The 19681-nt window shown below is 38.1% G+C and overlaps 1 protein-coding gene across 8 annotated transcripts in view; it reads right to left on the reverse strand.

Moving 5' to 3' along the window:
- CREM (cAMP responsive element modulator) overlaps positions 1-19681 on the reverse strand; it is a 37899-nt gene that overhangs the window by 5395 nt on the left and 12823 nt on the right. For 3 of the 8 annotated variants that reach the window (XM_017820219.1, XM_017820220.1, XM_017820218.1), the window contains 4 exons: positions 18731-18877; positions 14822-14913; positions 14535-14680; positions 8307-8450 (listed from right to left, as the gene is read on the reverse strand). In XM_017820219.1, the coding sequence (XP_017675708.1) occupies positions 8307-8450; positions 14535-14680; positions 14822-14913; positions 18731-18877 (529 nt within the window). Of the gene's footprint in view, positions 1-4421; positions 4565-8306; positions 8451-14534; positions 14681-14821; positions 14914-18730; positions 18878-19681 lie in introns of those variants that run through there. The other 5 variants (XM_017820223.1, XM_017820222.1, XM_017820221.1 and 2 more) reach the window with 4 other exon arrangements.

A 19681-nucleotide genomic window follows, 5' to 3' on the forward strand; every position in this document is an offset into this window, starting at 1 on the left:
ATTTTAAACTTTATGCCAAAAAATAACTATGCATATGTTCTCTCTGAAAATAACAGATTTCTGTCAATGAGTTATCTGGGATCCCTGATCCATAGAATATTTCACAGGTCTGTAATGTCATAAATATATTTTTTACCTTAATAATGCTTATTTCCACACTGTAAAATATTTAAATTGCTCTAGCATTGTGTCCCCACTAGCCAGCCAGACTGAAGCCTGTGAAAACTTCCACATGGCTCTCTTCAGACAACATGGGGAAAGCTGTTTGAGAAACAGTTTAAGCATCCACACTTATTTCCGGTTTGCACAATCCCACAAGAAGATGGCCCTGCTGTTGCAGCCACTGAGGTTTATATGCTCCCCTGTTCTCTAACAGATTTCAGGAGTCAACCTGCTTCGGTAGACAACTTTCTCCTCCTTCCTTGTGATAGTCACAGTAACAGCCTTACATTCCCTCCTTCTCTTACAACAGCAGTTTGGCAACCCTTGGAAAATCAGTGAGAGCTGCTGTTGCTAAAATGAACAGGAACAGACAGGCGCTCATGAGGACAGGAGCGTGATGACCACCGATAGGATGCTGTGGCATTAGCAAGAGGAGGTGGCAGTGGTTGCACAGGAAGGGGTGTAGCTGTACAGTAAGTCAGAGGGCAAAAGTTCAGATTCATCTCCTGAGCCTACCAGTATTGAGCTCTCCCCAAGCTAAATGCTGATCTGACATGTTACTTGAAACTGATACCTTTCTGATAGCCTCACTTCATTTCTGTATTTCTGATGTACTTTGTTGCTACTTGATGTACCTCAACTTTAAAACAATGTGAAAGTCCTAAGCACTTGTGACTTGTCTGACGTAGAAAAAAAGAATCAAACAAAAAATGTATCCCTCTTCAAATTCTAAGCAAGTACTTATCTGTTCCTCTTTATAAATATTTTATATTATTACAGAACAGAACTTCAAATTTTCTCATTAAAACAGCAGAACATAAAAGATGACATTTCAAAGGCTATTATGTTACACTTAATTTATACTTTAGTTCTTCAAAGCAATATTCAAATAATGGAAAAACTTGTGTGTCATGGTTTAACCCCAGCCTGCAACTAAGCACCACACAACCACTCGCTCACCCCACCCACCACCCCCCCTCTGCTGGGATGGGGTAACAAAACTCATAGTTGAGATGGGAACAATTTAATAATGGAAATAAAATAATAAATGTAAAGAAAGGAGAATAACTAAAAGAAAGAGAAATAAAACCCAAGAAAAACAAGTGATGCAAATGAAAAGCAATTGCTCACCACCCACCGATGCCCTGACTGTTGCCAAACAGCAGTCCCTGGTCAGCTTTTCCTACAGTTTATGTGCTGAGCATGATGCCTTATGGTATGGAATATCCCTTTGGCTAGTTGGGGTCACCTGTCCTGGCTGTGATCTCTCTCAGCTTCTTGTGCACCCCCAGCCTACTCGCTGGCAAGGCATGGGAAGCTGGAAAGTCTTTAACTTAGCGCAAGCACTACTCAGCAACAACTAAAACATTGGTGTGCTCTCAACACCATTCTCATCCTAAATACAAAACACAGCACAGTACCAGCTACCAGGAAGAAAATTAACTCTATCCCAGCTGAAACTAGGACAACTTGGAAAAATAAAATGTAGACACAAATATTTTGGGGAAGCTGACAGCTACAGAAATAAAGAAACATCAACTACAGGGGGAAAAACTAAACTTAATAAAAAGATACTATTATTCTTATTATATTAGTGCAGGTGCTTCGCTAATTAAATAAAAAAAACAGGATGAAGTTGTGTTTAGACTACAATTCCACAGCCATGTCCTAAAATCATTATCAGCTTAAACCCCTTGCACCTCCCCCAGCTCTCCATCCTTCGGGTAAAAGTGTTTGTGGAATTACAAGATGAACTGGACCAGTGAACTGACCTGGATAATCCCCTGGGGATGGAGGGACGGAGGGAGGGAGGGAGAAATCAGCTCAGAACAGCCCTGTGAGCGCTGACAGGCAGCCGCCATGAACACAGGGCTTGGTTGTCTTGTACATCTACAGGGGAATTACTGAAGCCTTTCTTTAAGTTCTCCACAGTCACGTCAATGGAACGATACTTCAGCTCACTATTTATAAAAATGGAATGTTAGCAACTCTTCTGGCTCACCTTTATGCTGGCCACATTACATACATTTTATAGACTCTATGTTAAGAACTACCTTTTTTCTACCTCATCACTAGGCATAAAAGAGATGTTGTCTTAGTTTGCATTAGCTATAATCAAGTAGAAATCCAAGCAAGCCATTTTGTCGACCAAGTCATGGGGAAAGCCCCATAACCCAGGTCACCTCAGCCTGGCAAGACCAACTCCTTTGTTGTCTTTGTTTGATTTGCACTCAGATGGCAGTGAACAGGGCTTACTGCTGCTGTTGTGAAGAGGACTCAGTGTGATCATGTACCTGCAGCAAGGCTTAACAAAAGTGATTCCCTATCTCAACCGGGATCAGCAAACACCACTGTAAGTAACAACAGGTCCCGGTAGTGGCTGTCCCTGCTTAACAGTTGTCTCACTTACAAACCTGCCAGCATGATAACACAGATAAACGGCCATTCTGGTGGTACAGACCTTGCAAACCCAGACACCGTCTTTTAAAAAAAGAAAAAAGCACAGCATTGACAGAATATCTTGTAGCTGAGCAGTAATATGTGCTTTATGATACATCACTGCAAATCAGTACTTTCAAAGACTGCAAAGTGGTTTGTATAGTATCTCAAAAAAGTTAGTGCCACTGCATTCCCCAGAAAAATACCTTGGGAAAGGTGAAATGGGCTTCAAGGAGGGGGAATAAACTATTTTACCAAGGGTATTTTAAATCTAGTAATGTGTCTATATGACAGAGAAGCACACATTTTGGCATCTGAGACAAATATCCCACACACCTTAATCCAGACTGACAAACCTCTGTGGCCATTTCTAATAAACTTCACAAAGGTTTAAAGTAATTCCTAAGGCACCAGAGGTAGGACCGAGGTTATTAACAAAGCAACAAACCTTCAGCTGGCACAGTTCCCTAACACACTGCCCCAGGTCAAGTTTGTTGGGTTTTTTTTTCAACTCCTTAAAACTGCAAGGGAGTAAAAAGTCAGTGAAAACCTGAAGCTTTCAGTTGAGACTTACAAAAAGAAAAATTATTAACAGGAAGAGAAACAGACAAAAAACAACTACTAAAAAAAACCAAACAGACCACATCCAGAAGAGCACAACAAACTTTGTAAATTAAGCTCTGACAATTAAAAAAAAATTTGAAAACCAACACCTTCTTGGAAAAACTAGCTTGTTGAACATTAGAGAGCATCCCCACACTCGAGTGGGGAAAGAACTCGAACTCGAGTTCTTTCCGTGACTATGCAGGAGAAAAAAAGCCTGATGTATTTTTATGTCTATTCTCCCCTTCTGTGAGTCATAATGGTGGGACTTGATTATCAAAGGGGTTTTAACTTCACCACTAAACTGGCTACACCGGGCATGAATCATTAGCCCTTTGAGCATTAAAAACACCGACTCGGAGAAGATACTCATCTTCGGGTCAATCAAACAACGTGCGCCAGCCCCGAGCAGCAGCACGTAGGAGCCTGTGCCGGCTGCGAAGGGGTTAAAGCTGCCGAGCAGCCGGAGGCAATTGACGAAGCAGAAAGGAACTGACTAAATCGCAGCATGACTTGGAGCTGACGTCAATGTGTATCTTGTTTGGAGTTTAACTTTTCCAGCTCCCTACTGCAACACGATTCCAGGAAATCTAATGACGTCAGCCTTTTGAACTCAATTAGCTGAGGAACAGACCATTTTAACAGTGGAGGAGAAAACAAGCAGGCGTTACAACACTTAGAATTATTGCTCTCAAATTTATTTACATTCAGTATTTTTTTAATCATGAGAGCACAGGGTTTATTTACACTGCTGAAACAATGCACACCTTTTCTTTACAGCTAGGCTTAAGCCCACGGCTATCAAATCTGTAGTGTTTATTGCTAAACAGAAAAAAAAAAAAGCAGCGTCATTTTTACAAAACAAGAAGCAACTATAAACATAGCAGCATATACGACTATCTTCACAATAAAGAAAAATGCAAAAGAAGACTGGTGGCTTTTTTTCAGCAAAATTCTGCCTCTAGTAAAGACTATTTATCTGAACTAATCTCTTCAAGAACTCATGCACTAACAGTGATTTTTTGGTTTCTTTTTTTTTCCAATTGAAACTATTAAAATTGCCTTGAAGTCCTACACTAACTAGATAGAAGCTATTTATACGAGTTTTGAGAGATGAAAGAATTACAGCAACAGGTTCAAAAGAAAATGTCACAAATACTAACTACATCTGCTTAGACATAGAAAAATACAATGTAAAAGGTGAACAAAATTTTTACCTGTTTCATCTCCTGTTACAGCCATGATCAGCTCCTGCACACACAATTCTCCTGCTCCTCTACCAGAGCCCAGCATGAACTGTTCCAAACTAGCAAGCATGTGCAGGATTACAAGCAAGAGCACTGACATCACAGTGACCTCACTTGCTTACCACTGTCATTAATATGCTCTCTCACTGGAACAGCTCACTGAAACTGCAGCCCAAAGAATTCCTTTTCCAGTAAACTTGTTTTGTTTTTTTTCCTCTTCCATATTTTTATAATCCTAGCTTTGTTCTTTTTCCCTGAATTATTCATAAAGCTACAGAAAGCACTCACCACAACACTGGCTGTAAAGTACAGCCTGAAAATTCACAGCACTGTCTGACAGAAATTAAAATGTGGCTCTAGCACTCATGAATGAATTGAAATGATAAAGCTGTGACTGGATAGAAAATAAGGAAATTTTAAACAGACATGCAACTGTTTTGATTGGAGCAGTTCCACTAAAAGGCAGAGAACTCTGTTGGTCAGACACGCGAGACAGGAAAGCTAATAAGCTATAACAAATAGGTAAATGAAAGGCTAGAGCTCCTTTCTTTGTGAGGCTACCAATAACCCATTCATTTAATTTCAGTTAAAAGCTTCAGAAAAGATTAAACAATGCTCCAACAAAGTAAGTCAACCTAATGCTAGCGATTTCAGGCAGAACAATAACTCTGGGTAAGGGCTTCCCTGCCTTTTCAAAATATGTCCAAGAGATCTGGTTGACTGAATTTTAAAAAATAAATTTAAAAAAAAAATCAGCTCTAACAGAGTTCCTCCTTACTTATATCAATTTAAATAAGTTTCAGACCAACTGGTCTGCATGTAGGGCATGGCAAATTTCTAAGGTCCTTGTCTATAATAAATAAATTCAGACTGGTAATTCATCAACTATGAAACTAAGTTGGATGGCAACAGTGGAAGCATCAATGTGAAAAAGGAACATTCTGTGATTACAGGCCCACTTCAGGATCATATGAACAGAAGATCAGAACCGAAGCACACAAGAAATTCAAGCCACAGATCTCAAATATCACTGACCATATAATGAAAATAAACATAGATCCCAACAGAATGATTTTTTATACAACTTTTCTATGCTCATTTTTCACTAATAATCAAACCCTTTCTTCTTCTTCAGCTAGCAAAAAAACCCTTAACCTGTATTAAGAAACTGTCCAGACATTAGATCTGCCTCTTATTTTGCCTACAAATGTAAACTTGTAGCAAAAGCAGTGTCACTCAGTTGGATCAACACCTTTGGCACTTTCCTCCTAATATTTTTTCCCACCACAGGTTATCAGAAAATATCAAGTACAGGGTTTACGTAATCCATTATTACATGAGATTCATCAACAAATACTTTAGAAAAAAATATCAATACATATGTTATCTGAAAGATTCTGAAACAGATCTTTTCTGCCCTGAGACTGATATTTATTATATTTTTTATTCCTTTACTTCTATGATTATTACAAAAAAAATTATGTGCTACCTATCCATAATAATTATAAATTATTACCATATATATAAGTGGGAAGATACTAAGCAGAATGTTTTTTCCTATTATAATCTGTGCTATCACAATATAAGGTGACCATCCAACTATAAAGTGTACATAAAAGACAAATATTCATAACTATAGTCTTACAGACTTTTTAGCATAGGCAAGATGACCTGTACTAAGGACATTTCAGACACCTGTATATTCGCCTAATTCCATTGTCTCACCCCATCCTGAATAACTCAGGTTTGTTGACTATATACAGCTGCATCACTGTTAACATCCTCAGGTGCTTTCACACTCTTTTTATATACCCTTTTTTAACTAAAGATTTATTATTTTTAATATTTTCCAATATCAATAGCATGTATAGTAACTTCAAGCCTTTTATCTTCTCATCATATTCAAGGTCATGCTCATGTATTGTTTGGTTTGTACTTTTCCCTGTATATATATGTAGTGCTTTTCTTCTGTGTCAACAGTTAAGAGCCTCACTAAAGCACTGGACTTTGAGCCAAAGGAACAGAGAATTCCAGGAAGTCAACTTCTCTGACCATGGACAGAGAACAAATCAATGTCATTAAAGGTATCTAGAAGCTTCCAGAAACATGATATGGCAGGTATTCAGTAACTGTCTCTCAATCCATTCTGAATGTTTCCATCCCAGGCAAGACACTTCATGAGCTATTCCAGCTCGTCAAGCCCAGCACTGAGAATGAGCAGCCCCGTCAAAGGACTGCTCTGTAACCGAGAGTCTGTAAAGGAAGGCTGGTCAAATGAAATTCCCAAAGACTGAAATGCTGCCAGATAGAATCCTTAAATTCCGTGCCTCTTCACAGACTTGGGAAGTTTTTGGAAATAGGTGAGGAGTTACTCTCTCTGCCCTGACCCCAAAGCTCTGAAGAATCAAAGCAATACCTATAAAACACTACGGTCAACCTGGAGAGATGGAGAAGCCTCTGATTTAAGGGATGTGTAGGCACATGCATAGAAGATACTCAGAAAACATACTATCAGAGTGAGAAATTTGGCTGTGGGACAGCCAAATTTGGGTCTTAAGGCTTTGCTAAGAATGTATTCATAATAACATTTAGGGATGTTATAACAGTACTCTCTGCACAATAAAAACTAACATTTGGCTAAGGGTTTTTCACATTATAGTCTTAAAACTTTCCTGAAATGCTTCTGAGAAGTCTTGGGACAACGATGTATTACAGCAAAGAATTAACCAGGGGCAATGGAAGAACTCAAATTTCATACTGCTATTTTGCATTGTCTCAACAAATTCAGATATCTACAAGCTATTATTGTTATTAACACTCTTGGCTACCTTTACAGCAAAGGAAGAGAAACAGCCACCCAAAGACAGAACTTATTTCAAACATCTACAGCAGGTAAAATAAAGCACCTCAACCTGGACTTCCCCAACTACCTCAGATATCCGTGCCTACACTTAGTTGATGACTTTCATCCACTCCATGAATACATATTTAACACCTTTCTAGCTCTTCTCATAGTTTATTTCAGATAGCTGTTTTGGCTTATAAGAGCATTCATACAGCCCTCCCTTCCTACTTCTGTGTGTCAATAAAATAAAAATTTTTTAAAATCCCCTATACCCTCCATAGCTACTAATTTGGTGACTCCACAGAGAAATCTCTTCCCCATTTTCAAAGGTTTTCATCAGCATTATCCAATTTCCCTGCTAATGATAAGAATCCAAGACACCTTTGGTTCTCCTGTTCCCTCAGCATTACGAAAAGGCTGAGAACAGTGGAAGGAAAAACATCATGCAAAAAATACAGTAAGTCTCAAGAATTCAATATTCACAGTTCAGTTCATGTGTGCATTTTATAGGATCTTCAAAGTGCTCTTGTGTGAGAAAACTAGCTTCAGTTAAGGATCTGCACTCTAATAACGACAAGAGTCATAAGTTGCAAGAAAATTCTGCACTAAACATATCCAAAGAACTTCAGAATTTGTTTTTTAATAAGATTAACTGCTGAAAAAAATAATTTAGTTTAATATACTAAATGAGGTGCACCTTCAGCATCTCACTTCAATCTGTAACAGCAACTGTATTCCAATTAGATATATGTCTCAAAAATCTGGACAAGAGAATTCAAAGAGAATTCTAAGCAGAAAGTGATTTTATATTGTTATTTCCTTCTTTTAATCAAAAGTAGTTGCTGCCTTGCTGAGCACAGAACCTGAGTCCCCTCCTGAGACTATCTTTCATCTCGCTATCCATAAGTATTGTATTAGATAGTGCAATAATGTCAACACAGTAAAAAACCTTTTAAGAAAAATTGTTTAATATGAAAAAAATTATAATGCATTGGACTAATAAAACATACCTTGAACAACAACTTGGCTTCCAGGAACAAAAAACTGTTGTGTGCCATCAGATGACTGGCCTGCATATTGCACAATGGTAGCACCCGGCTGAGGAGCTCCTGAATTTGTCACTGTCTGGATTGTACCACCTTGAGATATTGTAACTAAACAGAAAAGAAAAAGGTAAGTTAGGCAATAGGAAGAGATAACATATGCCAAAAAGCAAAATTCCCTTTTTGAAATAAACATTGTCTGATAGGACTCCTGGTCCTCTCCTTGCTTAAAGAAAAGTGTACAATAAAACTTAATGTTAATACTAATTTCCACAAATATAAAGCCTGCTTTGTAGTACATGCCATATGTATAACAGATAAAAAGCCATGTTCAACATATTTTATCTACTTCCACAAATATGAACTCTCCTAGAATAGTGTTAATATAATTTTTAAAAATAGTAGCTCCTAGCCATATAGAATCATTGTTGTTCTAAACACAAATGTAAAAGTTATTTTAAAATCTATGTTTATTGCCTCCCACAAAACAAAACTCAGGACATCTAGGCAAAGAAAAAGTCTTCTGACACTCACAATCCTTTCCTTACTGCAAGACAAAGTTTAGCCTAACAATATTTATCCAAGTTGTACAAAGTTGTAAAGAGTCCAACATTTAGATAAGAAGAGAAATAGAACAAAGTTGGATTTTTCCATCCATGTAATCAGCAATATGAAAAATACAAATATACTTTCCTCATTAAAAGATCGTATTGTATTCCTTGCCATAATCAAATATTTAGAAAAAATACAATTCCCTAGAGACATTATTAACTGTATATTCCTTTTGAAATTAGTATTGCCTTTCTTAAAGAGAGAATATCATAGAATGGTTTGAGTCAGAAAGGACCTTCAAGATCGTCTGGTTCCAACTCCCCTGCCATGGGCAGGAGCACCTTCCACTAGACTGGGTTGCTCAGAGCCCCATCCCAGCTGGCCTTGGACACTTAGAGGGGTGGGGCATCCACAGCTTCTCTGAGTAACCTGTTCCAGTGCCTCACCAACCCTACAGTCAAGATTTTATCCTAGTATCTAATCTAAATCTATCCTCTCTGTTTAAAACTGTTGCCCTCTCATTCTATCACTCCCTTCCCTGACAATGAGTCCCTCCCCATCTTTCCTGTAGGCCCTCTTTAAGTCCTAGAAGACCACTGCAAGGTCTCCCTAGAGCCTTCTCTTCTCTAGGCTAAACAACTCTAGCTCTCTCAGGCTGCCTTTATATGGAAGGCCTCCAGCTCCCGATACCTCCATGGCCCTCCTCTGGATCTGCTCAAGCAGGACCACGTCTGTCTTGTGCTGGGTACCCCAGAGCTGGATGCAATACTCCAGGTGGGGTCTTACCAGAGCAGAGGGGCAGAATCACCTCTCTTGACCTGCTGGCCATGCTGCTTTTGATGCAGTCCAGGATAGGACTGGCTTTCTGGGCCACAAGCGCTCATGGCTGGCTCATACCCAGTTTTCCACAAGCGCTCATGGCTGGCTCATACCCAGTTTTTCAGCCATCAGCACATCCAAGTCCTTTGTGGCAAAGCCGCTCTCAATCCACTCTTTGCCCAGCCTGTATCCACGTTTAGGATTGCCCCAACCCACATGCAGGACCCTGCACATGGCCTTGTTGGACTTCATGAGGTTTGCACGGGTCCACCTCTCTACTTTGTCAAAGTGTGACCATCCAGTGAATTCCTTATCCACCAAGCGGTCCACCAGCCAAATCCATGTCTCTTATGCTAATTAAAACAATCCTGAAACATTCAGCTGAGAACCCAATTCCCAAGTAGTAACAAACTCCTTTCTCCCCTAAAAGATATTTAAACTACAAACATCATGATTGTATTTGTGATCTGAGATGCTACAAAAGTCAGATGTAAGTACAGATTAAAGTCAGATTCAGGCTTGCCAACTCCTCTGAATTCACTGTCAGATTCACAGTATTTGATTACATTCTTGAAGGTTGAGCTCTGCTTATCGGATTTATGTGAATTTTGGAGATGGCTGATTTCAAATGTTCTGTTTTAACAAGAATTGAGTACCTTGAAAGTGCAACTTCAGATATAAACACTTCAAAGAGCACTGAGATTGCCAAATCCCAGCAGCTAAATTAGCTTCTTTAGGGCAAAAGGTGGAATTCCTCTCATGGTGAATGAAGTTCAGAGCCTTATCTGTAATATTGGAACAGGGTTCAGCATGGACCTCTTGTCCTGCCTTTGGAATGGGGAACATGCAATGTAGGAGCATCCTAACATGTACTGCACACAGGCTCTGTAAGGCATTAAGGAGTAGTGGAAGGGGGTGGCAGGGTGAAGAGAGCAAGATGTTGTTTTGGTCTGGCCTCTAAAGCAGAAAGTGCCCCATTTGGGGGCAGGGTGAAAGAGAGAGAAGCAAGAGAAGTAAATTGTTGTATTCTCTGTTCTTCAAGACGTCCAGGACAAGAGCAGCAGGATTTGTCAACTCTACCTCCCAGAGAAGTTATACAGAGCCAAATTCTGCCTCTCAAGAGTTAGCACCAAAAATGGTATGTCTACACCATCACAGAACCATACCACATAAAACCCAGTCAGTTTGGCTTCCTGAGCAGTAAAACATCAGCACAGAATGATTCAAAGCTCTTCGCTCCACAGTGATTCTGGTTAAACAATTATGTCACATCTGTACTGCAATTATTCATTCAGATCACAATCCAGGACTTTCTAAACAAGAGTGAATTACCTCTAGTAACCGCCTCCCCTACAGGACTGATCCCTGCCATATTCCCAGAACAAAACACTGCCCATCCCCCCATTCACTGTCCTGATCTCAACCTCTGCACACACTTGGTTGTGCTGGGGCTCTACTGAAAACTGGGCTTTCTCTCAAGACCACAGGACTTTCCTGGATAGTCCCTGGAGGTGGATGGCTATAAGTAGCATCTTCTAGCCAAGACTGAAGACAATACTAATACCACTCTCTGACTACAATAAACTGCTCTAAACCAGAAAAAAAATCAGATCTTTCCCTCCCTCCCAAAACAGGAAAAGGAACTAAAGTTGGTCTTTCCCAAAAGACTTCTTAATTCTTCAATTGTTAAAACGCTGCCCTAAGACAGCAAGCAACCCAAACAGATGGCAAAAGAACTAATGATTTTCATTTCCCCTGCATCTCTTCAGGCAGATCATCATGATATGCACAAGTAGGCAGGGAGGTGGGGAGGTTGATTCACACACTCCAACTGAACAAACAATTCTTGCACATTAGACCATCACCATAGGTGAGGAAGAAACTATTTTTTTTCAGTATGAAATAACCAACATGACAGAACTACAGCCAATGGAGTAGGTTCATAGTCAAACAAGGCTACAAGGCTCCTACACAAGGCAGTGCCTTGTGCAAAACCACCCATTCCCCTGACAGAAACATAACACATATGTTGATAGAGGTAACTGGCAAAGACATTTTATCTGGTCATGCTTATCAGTTTGTCTGCTTCCATAAGCCAAAGCCAAGAAGCTCTGAGGAAAAAGATATTTGGAAACCATGGCAACATACCATTTTGGCTGCTAACAAGTGGAGAACAGCCATCGCTGCTGCTAATAGAAAAAAAATACATTTGTTTTCCAGAAAAATGTACTTATCAAGTTATTCCAAAAATAGTTATCCCAGACATCCAGACACCAACATACAGTCAAAATGATCTTTTCAACTAAACTGCCTTTCCTGAATACAGGAATAGAGAGAACAGTAGAGAAAAAAGAACCAGCAAATGCAATAACATATGACATCTCTTTTTCAACCAGGGCACACCACAGATGGCCACAGTGCCACTGCAAGACCAGTTCTTCATTGCCATGGACACTGTACAAGCTTAATGCATAAACTGCTGGGTCCCTGCACAGGACAGCCTGTGCAAACAATGCTGGTCAGGAAGAGAGGAGTGCTCAGGCAAAATAAGGATAGGCAGCAGTAAAGAGCTATTGACAGGAGATGTAAAGATAAAGTAGATATGTGTGGTGACCTGCATAATATCCAGTTTAAAAATCAACACACAAGTTGCTGCATTCCCGCACAGTGTTTCTGGTTCTAGCTAACAGCAGTTCCTGAGAATCACAGGCAGCCAACAGGACAGCTCAGAAATGCTCCAGAGATCTGTGCTTTATACATGTAAGGACTAGAAGCCAACAGTTAAGCTCCTTGGTAAATTCCAAATTTGGACATGCTCTACTACAAGGAAATGACTATCCTTGCTACCACTTGGTACCAATTTTTTCTAAAGAGAATTAGAACACACAGACTTCACTGAAGCAAAAGATGGGTGATAGTTTAACTTACAAAGCTGAACTTAAAAAAAAAATCAAATAAATAAACAAATAAATTGGGTCAGAAAAACCACTTCCAGGAAGACAAAGCTCTCAAAATGAAGTTTTGGAGCCAGAAACAAGAGAGTCCATGAAGGCTGACATTGCATCCTGAAGCAATGCCTCATTATGATGAGAACCTTAAATATACAGCACATGTTTTAGGCTACAACTATAGCTCAGTCAAAGACAAAGTAGCAAAAACCCAGAAATCTTCCAAGCTTAGCTTATAGGCAAGTTTAAATTAAGAGAAATGAAATTTAATGAAATCTTTGTGGGTTCTGTTGTTCAAGCACATTGTTGGTATTGCTTCTCTGTTGCTTAATTTTCACACGTAAATGTCTGATTGAACAAGAAAGCAAAAACTCTGAATCTTGTTATTCACTTCCCTCTCCCTATGGTTTATGGCTGTGTTCAAATGAAAATATACCCTACTAAGAATCACTTGCTGCAAGACACTGCTAGTCAAAGTACAACTCTGGTTTCCTAGAGGAAACTATGATTAAGAAACCTAAACTCTAAAATTTCTTAGAATCCTAAAGGTTTTCAGGCTCCCTAGATCATAGTGATAGTCTAGCACTTCTTTTTAAGCCTTGAAATGGCAGATATATATGTATTTTTTAAAGTAAACCTAAGTAAACCCAAAAATAATATTAAAAAATTTAAGAAAATCATTTCATTTGGTCATAAATACCTGCCAGATTCTGTACTAGATAACTGTAATTTAGCATGACCATTAGTCCACAGAAAAGAACACTTCAGATGCTTGACATCACAAAGCAAACATTTATCTATGTCTATAGTTTATAGAAAGGGTAAGAAAAGCACCCTAGGAGCACAAGCAAAATTACTTTTTATGCTGAAAGGATAAATAACAGTATAGGCAAATTTTGCCTTCTCAGAGTTAATAATTAGTTACATAAATTAAAAATAACTGAAGAACTCTAAGGGTGAGTAAAATGCAATTGGAGACCCATTCTATCCTCTTTTATATGTCACTGCAACGTTTTAATAGACTTCCTCTGTTTTCTCATTTCAGGAAAAAAACACAACACTTCTTATGCAATCTTCCTGTCATTATATCAAAGGAAAAATACCTGCACTTCAGTGTGTCTACTTATGAAAAGACATGAAAAAACCCTACAAACAGTAGGTGTGAAGCTTTATCAAACAGATAACTGAAAAAGAGCTATTATAAAGTTAACCCTTAGACAATATCTGATTAAGCCCAAAGAAGCCATAGAGAGCAAGTTAAACAACACTTTTACCATAAATACAGGAATAAAAATATCCAAAACCAAATCTATAGAACAGAACTGTGAATCTAACTTTTAACTTGCATTTGGATGAAGTATCAAATGTTGGAAATCACAATTTAGGTTAGTTCTGCAGTTTAAGTGTTCATACATGACAACGGGAGACATAGTTCATTTAAGAACAAAAATTGAAAATTAACAAATAATTTCATACTCCAACCTTACAATTCAAAAAAGTCTAACTGTCATTTCATATAATAGCACTAATACATAGCAAATCACAGGAGTTTGAAACTGCAATGATTTAAAACACTGACCATTCATATAAAAGTGTCAACATTTTTCATTTCACCTGAGTTTCACCTCCACATTTTAATGCCCAGAAACTTAGAAGAACTAAATCTAGCAACTAACAAACATTACAAGAAATAGACTGAAAGTCTATAATGACCATGTTAGGAAAAATTAAATATAATAATTGAAATTACTTAGAAATACAGAAGCTCTTATTCTTTTTCATCAAAATCCAACATCCCTATTTATTATGAAACTCTTACAAAGAAATCTGTGCTATGTATGTTCTGCAACATCACATAGTACATGTGCAAACATACGGTATTGCCCTGTGTTAGTATGATACAGGCTGGTTGGCATGGCCATGGCAGAAATACCAGAAGGAGTTCCTTCATCTTCTGACTTCTCTTCTTCTTCAATCTTTGCTACTGCAGGAGCATCTGATGAGAGTTCATTCAAAATTTTTCTAAAAAAGAATGTAAGTAATTTTATGTATTTGAAAATCTATATCCATAAGAAAACTAAATAACTGGCTTTTATCAGACAGTTTTGCTGTAATATATAAGCTGCCTTTAAAACCAGCAAAACCAAAATAAAAAGTCCTTACCGGTATGAAGGCCTTCTTGAAAGTATTTCCCTACGTTTTTGGGAATCAATTACCACTTCTGATACTGCAGCTTCATCTGCAATCGATGCTACCTGTAATAGCAAAGTTCCTGAAATTCATAACTTCATTAAAAAAAAAAAAGATAGCAACAGAAAAAAAATACTATTTTTAAAAATTCCTTCCATGTTTGCATATAGGAAATTTATGCACTTATTTATCACTAATCATAAGATTTCAGACTTTTTTTCCAAAGCAAAGAACAAATTATGAGGTTAGACAGACATAGCCACTTGGTTGACATTTTCCATTTGAAAAAGAAAAAAGTCAGAGTAATCCAGGTTACTTTTTTTGTGATTGACACTTACAAAAAGTATTGAAGATAGACTTCTTTAAATATAACAATATTATACAATTTGATTAGCTTTTAAAGTGAAGTTAAACATGTAAAACACAAAATACTTCACTAATGTGTCTTAAAGAATATATATACAATATAAAAGTCTCTCCACACAACACAACTATTTAGAAAATAACTTTATTTAAACGTACACATTTATTACACTTACTAACACATATGCATAAATACAAAGACATTGCTTAGCAATGTTGTGTGAGTTTTAGAAACACCTGACAAGTCCACAATGTCTCATTTTTTCAGACTTTTAGTATTATCACATCATGTTCTTCTCTTAAAATTACCTAGGACAACATTAAGGCCTGTGGCTAAATCACATTCTTGACCACTAACTATATTATTACACAGAATTGAAAGTCATTACTGAACAAGGAAAACACACCATTTTCTTGGATTCATTTAACTACTCAGAACTACCAGTGTGTTAAGATTTCCAAACCGAAACACTGTGATAGAAAATCTTTTCACATAAAGACAGACTAGACTGCAGTTTCAGGCTAAGCACTGTCTTAAGCACTGAACAAACATGATGTAAGTGACCAGAAGGCTCAGGTGTTTGACCTGGGAGCAGAGGCTGCTCAGGGAAGTCAAGGAATAGTTCTAGAATTAATGCATCTGCCAGGTTTCAGTGCTCAATGCTAGAAAGAAAACCTGCTTGACCTCAACAGAAAATGAGTGTCTGGAAGGTTCTGGAAATTTATAGGCTTGGGTCACCTCAACTCAAACCTGCAGAACTACACCTTGAAGGAATTACAGATTATTGCAGAATAAAATTGCAGAATTGTTCCTTCACTTGTTATTTTTATTAAATGCCATTTCTGTGTAAAAATATTTGTTGCAGCCTCATTTTGCTGGGTAATATGCAGCAAACATCATCAGATCACTCCATGTCTGCCTCTCTGCCACCTAGAAGGTGAGAGGTACTTCTGCATGTGTACAGATGTTCAGCTCCAAAACCCACATCAGAGCTCAATGGCAGAGATACAGGTGCTCCAAGAAGTCTGTGTTCCTCCTTTTGCAGGATGGACCAATACTGAGAGGCAGAGAGAGGTCCTGAAAGGCATTTCCCTCCCAGTGTGTCTTCAGTGATCCTTCAAAACTAAGACAGTATTGCACAGCCAAGAGCTTGGGCATCCTTACTCAAAACAGAATTTTCATTCTGCTAGGGAGTGGAGGGTAATAAACATCTATTTGCTCCAGCACAAACAGCAGGAAAACAAGACCTTAGTTGCCTTTCGACCTTCACATTAGACTAAAGGTTAGAGATAGCCGCCTCTAGTTTCTGAAGATGGCTGAAGAAGCTGGCAACAGTCATACTTTGGGAAGAAGGTAAGGAAATCACAAGATGATTTAAGAATTTTCATGTGGAAGAGGACATTTTCTGCAAGAAATTTCAGAAGTTTTACTTTTCATCATGACAAAGAGAGAAACTAACATTTCAGATCATTCTAACAGCCAGCAACCATAGCCACGATGCTAACAAACAGAAACCACTGTCATTTTTCCTGGACGTCGTTCAGATTACAACTTTACCTACTTCAACTTTATTTGCATGGGAACAAATCTAACTTCAAACTCGTGTTAGTCTGCCAAGACCTAGTACACTACAGGGGGAGCAAGCAACAAGTCAAATAACAACCTGAACTTCAAATCTTTCTACAAATAAAAAAACATTAACAATACAATAAGGAACGTTACACAGATAAGCATTTTTTCTTCACCCAAAAAGCAGCAGCATTACGAGAAAAATTTTGAACTTTCCGGTTGGGAGCTGCAGGTGTTTGAGGGAGAGGTCACGCAAGCTTCAGCATCAACCTTCAGTACACTTTTTTTTTTATTAAAGTGATATAATTTCCCAAGTCCCCCATTGTCTGACAGAGAGAAGATATCAAGTTAAAGCCAAATGATCTGGAGGAAATGCCAGATGGCAGGATAAAGGACTGAACAGGAACACAAAAGGGCTGAACACCCTCGGTAATGGAGTCTTTTACAGCATCTTCAAGCCCTTCTCACAGTGATTTCATTTGCCATTAGCAGCTCAAACGAAACCAAAGCAAAAACCTGGAACTAACTAGTCGGTATTAATTGGGACAAAAGTTTCTTGTTTCTACTCCTTTGGGAAAGGAAAGACAGCCAGAGTTTACTCAATACAACAAATAGTTGACTTCCACTCCCCTAAGACAACACAGCAGCAGCTGGCAAGAGATTCCTGAGAAATTGCTCCTTCTGAGCTTTGAAGAAAGTCCTCTACCTTTGCATGTATATCCTGCCTATACTGAGAATGACTAATATGCTTATCGAATAAAGGTTACTCCGGTAAATTACAGTTAGAAAGAATTCAAATTAAAAAAAAAAGTAATTACTTTGAATACTTTGATTTGACTTCATGTTTGACCAAAACCAAGTCTCTTGACATCTACTGCATGTCTTTCAATAGTGATCTCGAATTCCAAAACCTTACAAGGTTCCATCATCTAGACCTACTGCTCAAAAATAAAATACTCATTATCTGGCCAAGGTTTTATTCCTTTTCTCTAATATACATCATACTTACATGTGCTTTTTTAGTTATTATATTTGAAAGTTACTAAGAAGTCTCTAACATTAAAGACAGCTTCTCAAGAAGACTGCAACATGTTAAAGAAAAGCCATGTGTTGCCAATAACCACAGGTAAAACAGTTCCCACATAACAGGTGTATTGCCTCTCTTACCAGAGGTATCAATTCTATTTATTTGCAAAACGCATTTTGGTTGACATTTCCCAATCAGATTTTAACAAAAATAGAGCAAAGGCCTTCCTAGCTTACAAGAAAAACACCAATGGAAGACCAAGTCACATTCAAAACACTGTAAATTCATTCTCTCTCTAGTCTTTTTCACTATTTAAAAGCTCTGAAAAGTCTTACACATTTTGCATTGATTCCTGTTTTCTAATACCACCAACTGGAAACATGTGAACATTTGCCACATAAATATTTTGAGAGTGCCTGTATTTTTGGTCTCTACATACCCACATTCACAAAAAGCAATACCTGATGCTACAACAGGGCCTGCTGAAAACAAGGAACCACTTGACTGTATATGTAGTTTCATTACATCCAGACCCTTCGCAAAAATAAAATATGAGATATTTGAAAATTTATGACTTCACAGTCTCATTAGAAACATGATGTTCACAGAATTTAACAAAACAGAAAAACTGCAAGATACAACTAGAGTAAGGCCACGTTATCACACAAATTTGCTGTTGCGTAAGTGCAGAGTTCCAAGACACCATTTTTTAGAAGATAAACAGGAAGCATTAAGGAAATGCTACACAATGCTTGTAGAGCTGCTACTGGTTGGATGTTTGCCACCTTTCCCTCCGCTGTTTCCTGCGCCATATGAGTAAATCTTGCAGCACTGGTAGGAATGAAGAGAAACTGAAGATGGATTGGGAAAAGAGTCATGAAGTACCAAATATTCATGAAAATGTAACAATAAAAGAGCTAACCTGAACAGCTTGCATGTGTGGTGACTGAATGACTGAGGGCTGTGTGGCTTGAATGACACCCTGGACATGAACAGTTTGACCAGAAGGCAACTGCACTAGAGTTACAGCTGGAGATCCTCTTCCAGCACTTGAAGCAGCTACAGAAACCTGTAAAAATTACAATCATCATGTTTAAGTAACATGTCTTAAGACTTCAGCAAATGCTTTTAGAAGTGACACTAAAACAAACTGATTTTGTTGCCATATCTAAAATAGCTTAGATGTGTATAGTTATCACCCACAAAAATTAACAAGTTTTACTAGTCAAAGTTTGGCATGTACCTTTTCAAAGGGTATGGAAAGCTTAAAACTGTTCCCTAACAAATTGCAACTCTTTCTTCTTTTTTTTTTTTCCTCCATAGACGTCTTGTTTTCTTTTCAATTTAAAAAAAAACAAAACAACCCTAGGCCAACACACACCAAATCTGCTGTTGCTACCATGAAGGTTAGGAAGAACCTCAAGAAATGTAACAAAAAACATGCATATTCACTGAAGTGGTATGTTGCTGCAACAACATAAAGGGCAGAATGTTCTTAGTCAGGAAAAAAAAAAACAGAACTGCTTCAGTTTTGCTTTCTTTGTTAGGTAAGAAGTTATGCTTTTCAGATGGATGTCTCAAGAGATGAGAATTTTTCAGATAGCAAAAAACCACCCTGTTAAATAAAGCAATCAAGGATTTGTAAATTGATTTAGTTTAACAGCCTCTTGTTATATATATATTTATATATCAAGAAAAACAGAGTTGGAGTGTACCAGGGCTTCAAAATACCAACAAAAATAAAGAACAGCTGGATCTTCTTTAAGCCTAGCACAGCTGAAGTGTTCTGTTTAGGAATAATCTGGTCCCTTTTTCTGCTGACATTTTAGAGGACACAGCTTTCCCCAGCCTTTGGCTCTCAACCCTCACTGCT

The sequence above is a fragment of the Lepidothrix coronata genome, unplaced genomic scaffold (genome assembly GCF_001604755.1).
Source record: "Lepidothrix coronata isolate B3197 unplaced genomic scaffold, Lepidothrix_coronata-1.0 Scaffold80, whole genome shotgun sequence".
In the NCBI taxonomy this organism is placed as follows: Eukaryota; Metazoa; Chordata; class Aves; order Passeriformes; family Pipridae; genus Lepidothrix; species Lepidothrix coronata.